The sequence below is a fragment of the Ictalurus furcatus genome, chromosome 5, assembly GCF_023375685.1.
Source record: "Ictalurus furcatus strain D&B chromosome 5, Billie_1.0, whole genome shotgun sequence".
Lineage (NCBI taxonomy): Eukaryota > Metazoa > Chordata > Actinopteri > Siluriformes > Ictaluridae > Ictalurus > Ictalurus furcatus.
The window spans coordinates 30,340,363-30,355,508 of record NC_071259.1 but is presented as its reverse complement, the minus strand read 5'-3'; the positions used below and the strand labels follow the sequence as shown (position 1 = coordinate 30,355,508).

The following is a 15,146-nucleotide window of genomic DNA, read 5'->3' as shown; positions in this document are numbered from 1 at the left end:
CTACACACTTCATTTTTCTTAGCTTTAAACTCACTTCTCAGCTATATCTACAAGTAATAAAAGCAAGTTATTCCACCTGTAATCATTTCCTTCCTGTCTATTTCTTGAACTCCTTACTACCATTTCTGTCTTCTTAGATTACAAGTTGTACTTGATTATTTTCCATTCTGATCAAATTCAATTCTATTTTAAATGTCTACAGAAAATATTCCTTCTTCCTTTAGCACGTTTTGATATGCAAATCGTCACGACGAATCAATCAGTATGCAAACTCGCCCTTGACGTCACCCAGCGACCTTTTGAGCACGCTTTAACTACTTTTCCCTGAAAAGTTGGCAACACTAGGTACAAAAAAAATATGGGTAGGAATAGGCACCCTTTCAGACACAAGATATATTCTTTGAGCCCTCAGTCCTCCAAAGTCTTACAAGTAACATAATTTATAACGTGACAAACACTGTATTCTTATATAAACGTTTTAATAAAGTGTTAAGCATTTGAGGAACTGGTCAGGTAAGACGACTGTAATGGCCTTCAAAATGGCGGCGTGTTTTCCTCAGGGAATTGTTGCGAGGTGAAGCTGACTACGTCTGTTTACATTTGTAATGAAACAGGACCCTGCTTTCAGTTTATTTCGTCATCTTTACTTCAATATGAAATACATCGAAAAGTAACTTAAAAAGAATGTGTCGGTCATTTGTACACTATTTACAAATTTAAATCTAGTCTTCGACCGGAAGCGCCTACATGTTGGCCCCGTGCACGCGCTGAGGTCGAGTTCATTTTTGTAGTGTACATGTTTTATACATCTTGTACTATTATACTCGTTTTTAATTTCATGAAACAGGCGATGTGCACGATTCCGATACTTTACGTTGCGTTCAATCTGTTCGTCCCTACGGCTGCGGATCATGCTTTAGCAGAGAAAGGGCGCGCGGAGTTACAGAGGCTGCGGGAGTTTGCGGGTCAGACGCGGTATGGCGCGTGCTGGTCCAGGGCGCTGGAGAAAGTCCATGCAAACTGTCGGGATTTCTCCGACGACACGCAGAGTATGATGGCTCTGGCCTTCACTCACTGTCACCTGAGAAGGTCAGGATTATTACACACACACACACACACACATAGCCACGCACATCCATGCGTGCAGCAGTGTTTTGGCTGGATCTGTTGCTGCTGATATGAGCCTGGCTCTACTGATTTGTGTCTTACCTGGTGTGATTTAACTTGAATGCAGGCTGTTATTACTTTGGATCAGTTTAATGCATTGCAAGCTTAAATTAAGCCCAGAGTTATGTAATAACCACTGAGATCTAACCAAAGAATACAGCTTAATCCTCCTTCTATGGAGGAAGGAAACGTTCAGCTGTGTCTGTAGAGCAGTGTTTTTTCAATTCAAATACAGTCCAGGGACACCCAGGGTTCTCTCTCTCTGTGTGTGTGTGTGTGTGTGTGTGTGTGTATGTATATGTGTGTGTATATATATATATATATATATATATATATATATATATATATAATATATATAATATATATAATATATATATATAATATATATAATATATATATATATAATATATATAATATATATATATAATATATATATATATTATCAGTATACGACCACAAACACACCTCCAAGACGACGAGTGCCTTGCTAAAGAAGCTGAGGGTGAAGGTGATGGACTGGCCAAGCATGTCACCAGACCTAAACCCTATTGAGCATCTGTGGGGCATCTTCAAACGGAAGGTGGAGGAGCACAAAGTCTCTAACATCCACCAGCTCCGTGATGTCGTCATGGAGAAGTGGAAGAGGACTCCAGTGGCAACCTGTGAAGCTCTAGTGAACTCCATGCCCAAGAGGGTTAAGGCAGTGCTGGAAAATAATGGTGGCCACACAAAATATTGACGCTGGGCCCAATTTGGATATTTTCCCTTAGGGGTGTACTCACTTTTGTTGCCAGCGGTTTAGACATTAATGGCTGTGTGTTGAGTTGTTTTGAGGGGACAGCAAATTTACACTGTTACACAAGCTGTACACTCACTACTTTACACTGTAGCAAAGTGTCATTTCTTCAGTGTTGTCACATGAAAAGATATAATCAAATATTTACAAAAATGTGAGGGGTGTACTCACGTTTGTTATATATATAGTATTACAGTGAAATACACATCACAACCCACCATTATCAAATTACTATATTAATTATTGATTTAACAAAAAAAAATTTTTATTAGCCTGTCATGTGAATTGAGTTGGTTTAAAAACAAGTCCAGCCTATAAATAATGTCGACTTGGACCTAATGTTTACCGTTGGTGGAAAGTTCAGGAATAAAAGCTCTAATAACGAATAGCCAGATTAACATTGTATGTATTTAAACAATGAGCTTAATGTTTGAACTGTTGGATTATGTTCATAAAATACTTGTGCTGAGGGAGCGTGTGGAATTAATTTTACAGTTAAAACGTTTTTAACTTGTGGCGTGATCGGAATTGAATTTAAGTCAAATTCACGCAGGCAGTTTTTTTTTTTGATCGTGAAACATCACTGGTTTACATCTTCGTTTCAGTGCTGTATATTGCAATGGGTGATTGCTTTAGGAGTAAAAAAATTTTTTTCCAGTACATTATTGTAAAACCCTCAGTTACTCATAATTACACTCTGTAAAACATGTACAGTCTGTGTAGTGTACATTTTTTAAAAAAATAATAAAAAAAACCCAGCCTGGTTCATTTCAGGTCTGGACGGCGTTTTCCGGAGTGTCCTGATGGCGCCGACGTTAAAACGTGCACTCGTGACATGGACCCCGTCGCGTTTAACACCTACACGGAGTTCTTCACCCACGCCCACAGTATTTGCCACTACCTCCAGAGTGAGCAGTGGCAGCATCGGGCGGAAAACACCATCCACAGGTGCTCCAACAGCCTGAGTGCTGCAGATCCTTTTATATTAATTACATTCTTAAGAACACATCAAAGTTTAATGTAGTGCAGAGGTGGACAGTTTTATGAGCACTTGCATAACACCTGTGGGGGGGGGGGGAGTCTTGCATTTGTCCACAGTTACAGTCAATTCCATAATGATTGTCACCCTTGGTAAAGGACGGTGAGGAAATCGAAGTAAAATATGAGCGCTCTATCCTTGAGTTTAAACAAATGTAATCTAAGACAATAAAACCTGTTATCGATTTAAAAATAAATAAAATTCATATGCTTTTTTACCAATAATTCTGGAGCTGTTTTTAGTAAAGAATATAAAGTATGCCAGTCTGATATTGTTTTAATAATTATACCGTTTTATATATCAGTTGTCTTTTGCAGTAAGTTTTCTGCATGTTCAAAAGATGAATTTTTCTCACGACGCGTGCCTGTACGTCTCAGGCTGACGGAGAGTTCAGCCGGTGTGGCCGAGCAGCTTGCGTCCACCCAGAGGATGGCCGAGGATCTAGTAGAGGCCCAAAGTGCAGCTCTCAAATCTCAGGAAACCATCCTGCGCAACGGGGAAGAGCTCAAGACCACACTGCAGCACTCAACAAAAGGTAACAGGGTGGCTTTAAACCAGAATGAAACTGTGGTCTGCTCTCCCATACTGCACGCACAATAACAGTGTATGACGCATCCCTGAGTGTTTTGTTCTCTTAGAAAGCAGACCTTTCATGTATGAAGTTCCGTCAGTGGAAATAACCATTTCTGCCCTTTGTGCATCCTTACTGTAATTCCACATGTCTTTTAAAATCTTTTTCGACACCTATTTTTAGCATCTTTTTCTCTCTGTGTCTCTGATCACATTCTGAAATATAGGTCTGGGGTCTGTTCACGCACGTTAAATTCTCAGCCTCATTTCCATGTTGTTGTTGTTTGTTTTTTTTTTCCTCCCCCGTTTAATAATTTTTTGGTGTTTTTGGACCGTTTTGCCCTAATGACTTGACAAATCAGCTGTAAAACTTAATGCAACTCGGCATCAATTTTTATCTGGTGTTTAAAAATGGCATCAAGACGCATTTCTCGGTAATATTTTGTCTTTAATATTGTCTATCTATTTTTATACCGCTGCACAGTTGAATTTTCGAGTGCGAATTGATTAGTCTGATTAGTTTTTATATCAGTAAAATATAGTTATTTTACTGATATTTTAATATAGTTATAGTTTCTATAACAGCAGTTCTTGTTTGCCTGTAAAGCAAATTATAATTTATGTACACGTTATAGTACTTCATCATTTCTATAGTAACAACTCGTTCACAGGGACGTGTGCGGAAACAATCTACATGATCTAAGGCTAATAGTAAATATATTTAGATAAATATATTTGTTATTTAACAAAGGTGTGTATGATCATTGATGATGTGAAGTTTTTCTTAAGGAGGCGTTTATGGAAGGAGTCTCCAGTGTCAGTGATTTAATCGTCATAATCGTTGACAAATTGATGTAGCGTAGGAATAATAAAACACTTCGGTACATACGCTGATGACTTTTTCTTTAACCGCACGCCTTGTTGTGTTTTATTCCTTACTTAACGTTTCTGTTGCAGGTCTGAGGGATGTGTTCGCTGAGATGAGGCATTCTGTCCAGGAGCAGCAGGTGGCGTTTGCCGAGATCTTTAAACGCGTCGCTTTCCTTCAGAGCTTCATCATGTCCGAGTCTCACACACTCAGCTCTCTGTTGTACAACGCGCTGGGGTTCTGCGCGTCCTTCCTGCTCACCTCTACACGCCGCACCTCAGGAGCGAGGTGAGCGAATACCACCATGTATTTACATGCAGGTTTTCCATCCGGTGCTGTAAGTACTGTAGACCGTAATATTGCAAGCAAAATTGCAGTAGTTTTATGTGAAGTCTGCTCTTCTGGCTAGAAAAAGACGATTTGTAAGCTTAAGAAAGGGGACAATGTCCTCCTGCCCTTTCATTACGACTAAGCAGATAAACGATTTCAGTGCTTCTGTAATAGCAGACTCCTTGATTACGCTCATCTAGGGCTCGATAATTAGCTGATAAGCTACGTCTGGAGGGTTGGAGCAGGATTAGAGTTACCCATACCCTCTGTCTCACATGTGATCGTGTTGCATTGTTTGATCCTGCTGATGTTGGAATGTATTGCAAAGGCATTAACCATATAAACTGCATATGTTACATTTTGTAAAATCTTGTCTCGAAGGCTTTTTCTGTTCGGGCTGGTGGCTCTGAATGTCTACCTGGAGCGTTTGATTTGTAGGATGGTGCTGGAAGATGATAATCCTGGATATCAGCAGATGGTGGGTTTTTCACACGACATATAAGAGAAACGTTTCAGTATGTAAGGAGTAAAACGAGATGAGGCATGTTATAAGAAAAAAATCAACGACATAAAGCGGAATTATTTTTAACTAGTTAACGAATGAAACGTGGTAAATAGTTGCATTTTAACGTTGTGGAAAATCTGCACGAAACTTATGTTATAGCGACTGTAAACGGTCGTTCCTTCACCACGCTCTCTTTTTCTTCTCTCTCGACGTTAATAAGACTTGCCTGTCCTGAAGACTTTTCCGTAATAGAGAATTATTACAAAGTGCTGACACTGGAGACTCCTTGCATAAATGCTAAATAAATATCTTCTTATAGAAGGTTTCGCCATATCAATGATTATGTATAGAGGTCTGGTAACTAATTTGGGCGGTACCTGCTCAAAACCGATTTAATCAACCGATAGTAACACTTAAAGTAAAATACTGATGAACGTTATTACAAAAATAAACAGTACTGGCTGTACTATGAAAATGTCCTGTATTTTTTTTTTTAAATTAAATAAATACTATTAATAAATATTACAGTAAATAAAAGATATACATTCAAACTGAACAAAAAAGTAACACTCCAAATAGCAAATAATAATAAAAAAAGACACTTCAAATAACACAACAAAATCTGTCAGCAACGGTTTTTATTTCGCCTCCAGAGGCTGCTCTCGTACTGTATAATGACAGCGGACCCTTCTCAGCCACTCCTGCAGCAGAAAAACTATGGGTGTGGATTTTTGTAATTTTTCCTCCAGGAATAAGCAGTCATCATGATATGAACACATAATGACACACGACTAGTTCAGAATGAATTGTTCTTCACGTGAACATCCATTTCTGTTGGACACACTCTTGATGTAAGTAGGTTGTCCCTGCTGTTGTATAGGAGCGGATCGCCTTTTTGGTTGGGCTTCTCAGGAAGTCCATGGTGATGATCGCCTGCGTCGTTCTGCTATACTTTGCCACCCGGTTCCGTAACGTGAACAGGGAAAGTCTGGAGATCCTGAGGGAGCTGAAAGAGACTCACACTAACCTTCAGCAAACCTTGAGGAAAGCAGGTAAGGGACTGGCTACAGCCAGGATTTTCCTTCTGCTTAAATTGATCTGTAAACAAGTGTTAATTATTGGTGTGTACCCAAGTCTGAGTTTTGGTTTGTTTTCCCCCTAGAACGTCTTTCAGGGGCTTTAAATGGCTGTACGAAACCCAGACAGGAGCAATGGGGTAGAAAGTGGGATCGAGAAGAGAAGAGCAGCATGGTCATTCTGCATCCTTCTGGCGCCATAGAGGCCACCTTGCCGTCAATTTCTTCCCTACGAAGGAGTAAGCATTTGTATATTTTCATGGCATCTTTCCTTGAAGGAAAAAAAAAAAAAAGGCAAAATCTTTGACACACATCAGGTTGATATATTAATGAAATAAGTGGATTATTTTTGTTAATTGTTTGTAAGGTAAACCACACAGAACGGTATGAAGAAGCAAGGCTGAGGCTGATTTCTGTCCAGCCCAGACTGAGGTTTCATGCAGCCTATCAGTGACCGTTGTGTCAGCTGATTATACAGAGTGAAATGTATCGGGGGCTAATGCATTTAATCCCGTTTCACTGACACATCTGGAACACATCATCAGCAGTGATTTGCGAAAGCACACACCTTGGAGCTTCTGACTCCCTTTATGTTCTCGGCTGCGTTTTTTCAGTGTGCTTTTCGGTCACTCAAAACAAGACCGAACAAAAATGCCGTCTCACTGGTTCATGGCTTCCGCCTCGTTCGGGTTCACTAGATCACGGGTTATACGTTTGTGTTGTGAGCCAACAGATCAGTCACATGGACAAAGTAAGTACACCCTTACATTTATCACCTCTTCAAATCCATACAATTAGAATCAGGTGTTCAAGTTTGGACTCCAGTGATTAAGACCTGCTTAGGGAGTGCAGGTGGAACCGGTCTTATTTATACCGCTCTCATATCTAGTGTCTGGTGTTCCCTTTGCTATTGAGGTGTGTGGTGTCATCATGCCAAGTTCTAAAGTGTTCTGTAAGGCCTTCAGAAAAAAAAAAGGTTGTGGATGCCTATGAGTCTGGCGAGGGATTTAAAAAGATCTCCAAATTATTTGAAATACATCGTTCCACTGTAAGGAAAATAATCTACAAATGGTGCAGATTTCAAACGACTGCCAATTTGTCCAGGACTGGCCGTTCCAGCAAATTCAGCCCAAGAGCAGACCGTCTGATGCAAAAAGAAGTCTCCAAGAACCCCAAAATTGCCAGGAAAAAACCTTTCAAGACTACAGTTTGGCAATGAGCATAGAGGAAAAGACCAGGCCTTTAGGAATAATGTGCTCTGGACAGACGAATCAAAGATGGAGTTGTTTGGCCATGGTAACAGCAGACCTGTTTGGTACTGACCAAAGACAGCTTTTCAGGAGAAGCACCTCATACCAACTGTGAAGCACAGTGGTGGAAATGTTATGGTTTAGGGTTGCTTGGCTGCCACAGGGAATGGACAGCTGGCATTCATTGATTCAAGTATGAATTCTGCGTCATATCAAAGAGTGCTGGAAGGTAATGTGAGGCCATCGGTCCTAAAATGGACCTTTCAACAAGACAATGATCCTAAGCACACTAGCAAATCCACAAAGGAATGGCTCAAAAAGAAGAAATGGCATTTCATGCTGTCACCTTTTATGTTTGACTGTGATTTTATTCCTCTTCAGGGTTAGCAGTTCTGCTAAATACATTAATATCAGATATTATTAACCATTTTGTTTTTGTCCTTATTAGGCCGACAGTGTAAGAGCTCTGTTCCACCACTGGAGGCTCCGAGTACCTCAGAGGTCCCAAAAAGACTGCAGCGTCGTTCCTCAGGCTCCCGTGTGCCTAACTCTTCAGCAGTCGTCTACAGCGTGATCCTGGAGGACAGCCACAACCAGGTACGAATGCTGACTCGCAAATGTAAAAGGAAACCTTACAACCGTGGTTTCATCTCATCCTGCGATACAAGACTTCTCTTATGTAAAAGTTGTCATTGGCACCTGCTTGTTTGAGGATCAAGATTCTGTACGGATTATCCGCATCAGCATGGAGGCATGAACGCAAACAGTAGGCATTTAAGACGGCTTTAAATCTGATCCCTCAGTCCATGTCTCGAGGTCTGAGATGCATTTGGTCAAAGTGTGTAAATACATCCGTCTGTACAAGCCACATCTGATGACCACAGTGCCTCTGAATGCATGGTATCGTAACCGCAACAGAAAAAACGATCAGCTTATCAGGAAATCTGACCGCCACCGTGCATAACAATATGCATGCTACGTACAGAAACAGAGGCCCATCTTCAGAAACGTACCCGTCGGACCACGATAGTGTTTGTCGTCGTATTAAACGGTAGAAACAGCATCATCTTTTTAATCCAGAGGCGCAAGTGTAAATGTTGGTGGTAAATAAAGATAAAATCCAGATACGCAGTGTGTGAATTCAATCCTTGATAGACGGATGCAACCCCCAAAAAAAAGACTTTGTCCTTTTTCGCGGAGTACGTTCACCTTAGTCTGCCGGCACATTCTAAAAATTCCTTCCTAATTCCCAGGCATGTCAAGAATTCCCCAAAGCAGCCATTTTAAATTCCATTCCTTCCAATCCTGGCTATTCAAACAGATCTTAGTTTAGAGATTGATCATACATCTGTAAGATGGTATAATATTCAGGCTTTGTTTTTTTGTCTTGGTTTTTTTAACGTTGCAGTTGCGTTCGTTTGCTAATATGGATTAATTTCTCATCCACAGCCGAGGTACAGCCTGAGGAGCAGGAAATCCTTATGTGCCCTGGAGCCAGAAGGCAACAGAGACTGATAATGATCTGTTCAGGTGTGTGTGTGTGTGTGTGTGTGTTGGGAGGACGGGGGTGCAAGGGGGTGTGACGAGTGACCATGTCTGTGAAATATGGATGCCTCTTAGCTGTTATGATCACATTTCACTTTTTTTTCATGAATTTCTTGTGGATTCTTTTAATAAATCTGCTTTTAATAATCAGGACTGTTATGAACATGGTTAATAAATTCATCTTCGGGTGTTTTGTTGATGTCATGGAGCCCTTTTGAACCGTGTAATCAAAACTCCCTCAGCAAGGCTACCACCTTCTGGAGAAATGCTTTCATTGCTTTTTTTTTTTTTTTTTCTTTCCTTTCTGCGTAACTCTTTTTTCCAAAGGCCAGAAAAGGCCTGTTTTGGGGGTACCCCATGTTCAGCATTGAATTTATTTGTGAGGTCACACTCCACAATAGTGGTTCATGAGTAGTGACTCATATGAAAGTAGACACTCGCTTTAAGAATTTGCAGTTTTTCATTATTATTATTATTTATTTATTTATTTATTTTTACATACTAGGTTTAAATGTTATTTTATTGTTTCCGTTTTATCTCTGTACCAGTGTTATTGTGGAGAAGTGTGAATTGTTTGCCCAGCAGGGGGCTCAAACCCCTCCCCTTTTCCATCACCCTGCTCACCAGCAGCTAAACACAGTCACGATACTCTACACACAGAAACCCAACAGCGTCCTGATTAATCTTCTAACACGCTTGCACTAATAAAAATAATTCATTTCATTCTACTGATTGAAAACGTCCGATAAGTCGATTTCCATTCCGCCAGCAGAATGGGACGCTGCGAGAAAGGGTTCAATTCGAAGGAAACCGCGCTATAGTATGGCATTAGCATTGAAAATTTATCTGTGAATCATAATGGACTGATTTGGTCTGGGATAGTTAGATTTCTTTAAACCAATAAAAGTATGAAATACAGCTTTTTTTTTTTTTTTCTTTCCAGACGCACACCAGTGGTCGCTTTATATATCGATGTTACGTATTCTATCTACACCATGACTGAAAGTCTCCATCTGAGAGTTTAATTTAGTTTGAAATGAAACTTAAAGTAAAAATCCACCCTGGATGATTTACATATTCATCTTTATAATTAACGCGATCTTCAATGGTGTCCACAATTTCAATTTTTAATTTTTTTTTGTCGTTGACACTTTAGTTAACGTTACCCACAATCCCTTTCGACTACCTGCCGAAAGAGGTGCAGTGGAACCAAAGAGAGCGATGCAGTGGCACTTTAGTCCTTTAGTCTGTCCAGCTCTCTCATCTCATCTTCTCTTCTTTATAACTACTCGAACAGATCAGCTTGCAAATCTTCAACTTTCATGCGAATACCATCGCCGACTAGCCGAGCCGAGTCTCTGCTGTATACTCTGCTGTGTATCCGCGTTGCGTTCTGGGAATTTGATTCCAGTGTTTGCACCAATAACTCCACGACTTCTACGTTTCATAAATATGACCTGTACATACCCTAATAAACCGAATAAACCCCGTTGTAACTGGGTTAGCAATAACAACGTCAGCCTGTGACCTCAGCACATCACACAACGGCTAACGTCTCACAGGAATAATAAAAATACAACAGCAACCAATAAATTATCACCTGAAACCGTAAACGCATCACAAATGTTTCACTATAAACAGAGTTCATGTGTTTTTCCTTTGAGGCAGATCTGGAACAACAGCCGCGCTCTGTGCTCTCTCTGCTCCCTCTTCACTCTGACCTTCGTGACCTCCCACACACGTATCAAGGCCGTGCAGTTATACACGACTCCCGTTTTTTCTTTTGAAGTTGATGCACTACATGCTGTGACTATGAGCTCATTATTCGAGCTGTATGAATCAAACTCAATATAAACATTTACAGGAAATACCACCGATGCGGGTTAGTCTGGCTCTCATCATTCTCCGAGTTATGGAAGAAGAAGGATTTTGCTATCATTGCGGGGGTTTTTTCTTTTTCTTCTAAATGGAACTGTAGACTTGTCTATTATTTTATTGCTCAAGCTGTACTCACTTACTGTACTTAAGGCTTACTGTTTTAGCTGTCTTAATAACGTTACAGTATGAGGCTGCTCACATAAGCCTGATGTTAGCTAGTTATAAGCTCCTGCATTTAGTTTTAGTTTAATGGTTGCTAAGTAAAGCTAAATAAAACACGTCCGGTAAAATAATAAGTGATGGAGCGGTGTCATACCGTTATTACCCTGAAGTTCCCATAAGGACCCGTCTCAAAATGTTTTGTTCCTCTTATACCACAGCGACTTGCCAAGACTAATCATTTGTTATTTGTTGGAGGAAAAAATACCGACTGTTGAATCTGTGTAATTGTTAGATCGAAGTTTCTTAGATTATGTCCGTTGTCCGCCATTTAATTCCCTGTGAATGAGCTGTTACTATAGAAACGGTCATGCGCAAGAACAAGGGCGTTAATATAAACCCGTGATTCCGTCTTGCAGCCGGAACGACTTCCAGAGCTGTTATAGAAAATGAATCAACACCACCTCCATTCTGACCAATCAGAATGGAGAGTTCAGCGTTTACCTTTCAGACGACCTTTCAGTGAATGATTTTGTGAAAAAAAAAAAAAAAAAACTGTACGAGAAAGGTCATGACCTTCATACTTTAATCTGTAGAAATTTCCAGACACTTAATGTATCTAAGCGAATGTTGTTGTTTTTTTTTTAAAAATCGTTTTTATTTAAATCAAGCTATAGGCCGTCGTGTTCGTTTCTGTCTTAGGTCTACAACGAACGTTTCCATCCAGGTGTTCTTCTTCTTTCGCTACCGGTCATATTCACAATCTTACACTACATGTGCTCTTCACTCTGGAAATCTCAGCAACTGTCTGTTTGGAGGATTATTTTTTTCTACTTTCATTTTGGAAAGCTCCTTGTGCCTACTTGACCTTGAAATTAAACCTGGGCTGTTGTAATCATTCATGTGTTTGCTATAAAAATTACAGTGTATAGCATGTTGCATTTAGGGTTGTGTTGTTGTTGTTGTTGTTGATGATGCTGGGAAATTTAGATAAATGTGTGCGTTCATTAAAGGGGACAGCTGGAACACAGTGTAACCCGACTGACCTCAGTGTAACACAAACAGGCATGCATTTATTTGAATCAATAAATTTAAATGATGGAATTATTTTTACATTCTACAATTTAAAAAAAAAAAAAATCTAATGTGAATAAATACATTAATAGTTATCAGTTAGACAAACTGTTTTGAACACCAGGAAATAGAAAGAAATCTGGCCACTAATTGATCAGATTCTTTTTAAAAATGGCAAATTTTACTTCAGATATTATACGTTATTATACTTTTTTGCTTCACAGCTCTCGCAAGGTTTCTGTCATCAGCTGCTGTTGTTTTCCTCGGCCGACCCACTCGGTGTCTGTTGCTCGGTACACCAGTGGTTTCTTTCTTTTTCAGGGCACTCCGAATTGTTGTATCGGCTACGCCCGATGTTTGTGCGACGCCTCTGATTGATTGTCCCTCTTTTCTCAGCTTCAAAATGGCTTGCTTTTCTCCCATAGACAGCTCTCTGATCTTCATGTTGGCGTACCCTTTTTTACAACAAATACGGTCTTCACAGGTGAAACTCAAGGCTAAAACCAAGAGCAGATGTTCAGAGCTATTAAATGTTTAAATTAAATAATCAATCTAACAGGACACACCTGGGTAACAAGAAACACCTGTCGGTCACGTGTTCCAATATTTTTGCTCACATCTAAATCGAGTGGCCTGATACGAAATGTGCTATGTTTTATTTTGTTTAACACGTCTAAATATAAATACCAGGAAATAAAAGCTGAAATTTTTTTAAATCTTATCTCGTATTCATCTTTTGATTTCGAACCCAAATGTCTTCACTCTACAGCAAAAAATAAAATTAATTGGCCTTGCTGTTCAGATAGTTTCGGAGGGGACTGTATTTCTTTTAGAATTAAGAGGCACCTCAGATGCACTGCAAAAAATGAGATTTTGAATATAGTCAAATTGATCTCATATTTTCTCTTACCAGATGATCATAAGCCAAATATAAGATTATTACACCTATTTCTAGATATAATTAGGAAAATTATCTGCCAGTGGAGTAAGGGGAAAAAAAAAAGTGTTGGTTTATTATAATCTCAGAACAGGATATAATGGATACATCTGACTATGTTCAAGATAGTTTTGCTTGCGGTCATTTTTTTTTTTTTTTGGCCACTCAAAATACGTCTCAGTAGAATTGCTTTCAAAATGTATTTCAGATTATAGTAACATATATAATTTAATAACAGCCCAAATAATCTCTGCTCTTTGGTTTTGACTTCTTTTTCCGGTTTGAGGTCCTGGAGCTCAACTCAGAGTCACATCAGAAGAGGTCATGACCTCTGATGGCTTCTGTTTCCATCCTTCTCACTTCCTTCAGGCCATGTAGATTTTTTTTTTATTTCCAGTAAATACTCCATGCAGGGAATATGACCCATCACCCCATCTATTAGGACACATCATGCTGTAAAATAAGTAAAACAAAAAAAGATGAGAGAGAGAGAGAGAGATTCTTTCAAATCCTCTCACTATTTCTTTGCATCCTATTTCAAGCCTTAAACCCATAGAGTTGGGGGGAGGAAAAAACCCCAAATGAGAAACAGACTTTGGGAAAAGCAGAGACTGAGGAGGAGGAGGGATTAGCTCCTGGTTTCGGATGTCAGTAAGAGGCTGTGTCCCAAACTGCATTCTAGAGTACTAAGTAGTTACTGTGGCAAAATAGTATTAGTATTATCATCTAGATTCTTATCATACATAGCCCATCACATAGATGCGGTAATATGAGGATTTGGACGTGTATTGATGCACATTATGACTCACTTTTAATTATTCGATTCTTTACCGCATAAGGGAATCAAACAGTGTGATCTTTGATTCATTTGAATTACCACCGTTGAATCAGCAGTAACAGCCTGCTTTAAACATTACTGTACTACTGTAAACCTGTTACAGTAACCCAAATTGACTTAGCCAGCGTTCAAATAAAAACATTTTACTTTATTTTTCATTCAGTTTTATTTCCATTTAATCTAACACAGACCATAATTTGGGACTAAGAAAATAAGGCACCATGTAGAAGTACACAATACATCCACATGTCAGTCATGTCAACATAGTATAGAGGGAAAAAAAAGTTGTAACTTACAGAGGACTATTTCAACAATTCACTATTAGTGCGTGTGAATCGATTCGCGTGATCGATTCAATCAAAAGAATGATTCAGTGAAGTAGTAGAGTGAGTCCCAGACGGTGTACTCCTATACAGAGTAATAATGCAGGTTTCTTATACAGTTTAATACAGCAGTATTCAGTTTCTGATATGTAGTCACTTTTTTTTTTTTTTTTGAATTGCACAATTCTTTTGAATAAACCAGTTTATGTGAGTCGAACTATGAGTGTTTGATTCCATGACCTGCAATCAAAAATATATAGTGGTAATAGTTACTAGTAGTTGTTTGTGACACGTTTTCACATTTATGACTCACTTTCTATATCCATCCGTCTGTTTTCCATACTGTTTATCCTACTCGGTCGCAGGGGAGCCTGGAGCCTATCCCAGGGAACTTGTGGCACAAGGACAGGGACACTCTGGACAGGATACCAACCCATCACAGCGTACAATCACACAGACATTCACACACTATAGACAAGTTACAAATGATAATCAGCCTACAACGCATCTCTTTGGACTGGAGGAGGAAACCGGAGTATCCTGGAGGAAACCCCCAAAGCACGGGGAAAACATTCTAGCCATTAGCCTGATGTCATGACCATATAATACTTACTTTAATATACAGGCTCGACAATAGGAGACATCATGTGAGAAACAAACAAACATGAACAAAAACATCACAGAATTCATCGCTACTGCATTCACTGTTACTGCTGAGCCGATTCTTTTGGACGAGTCGATCAAAAGGAATCGATTCTCGATTTTGAATCGCACATCACCTCGCAGTAAAG

At 39.5% G+C, this 15,146-nt stretch overlaps 1 protein-coding gene across 2 annotated transcripts; it reads left to right on the top strand.

Moving 5' to 3' along the window:
- Nucleotides 1–318: 318 nt before the first annotated feature.
- LOC128608184 (uncharacterized) lies at nt 319–10,846 on the top strand. 2 transcript variants are annotated; one of them, XM_053625715.1, is made up of 9 exons: nt 319–1,089; nt 2,738–2,911; nt 3,380–3,537; nt 4,530–4,728; nt 5,152–5,248; nt 6,156–6,327; nt 6,438–6,590; nt 8,050–8,198; nt 9,051–10,846. In XM_053625715.1, the coding sequence occupies exons 1-9, from the start codon at nt 797–799 to the stop codon at nt 9,114–9,116; spliced, it is 1,461 nt and encodes a 486-aa protein (XP_053481690.1). In that variant the 5' UTR covers nt 319–796; the 3' UTR covers nt 9,117–10,846. The 2 variants fall into 2 exon arrangements, with proteins under 2 accessions (XP_053481690.1, XP_053481688.1); XM_053625713.1 differs by lacking the exon at nt 9,051–10,846 and having other exon boundaries at nt 8,050–8,542.
- The last annotated feature ends 4,300 nt before the right edge of the window (nt 10,847–15,146 follow it).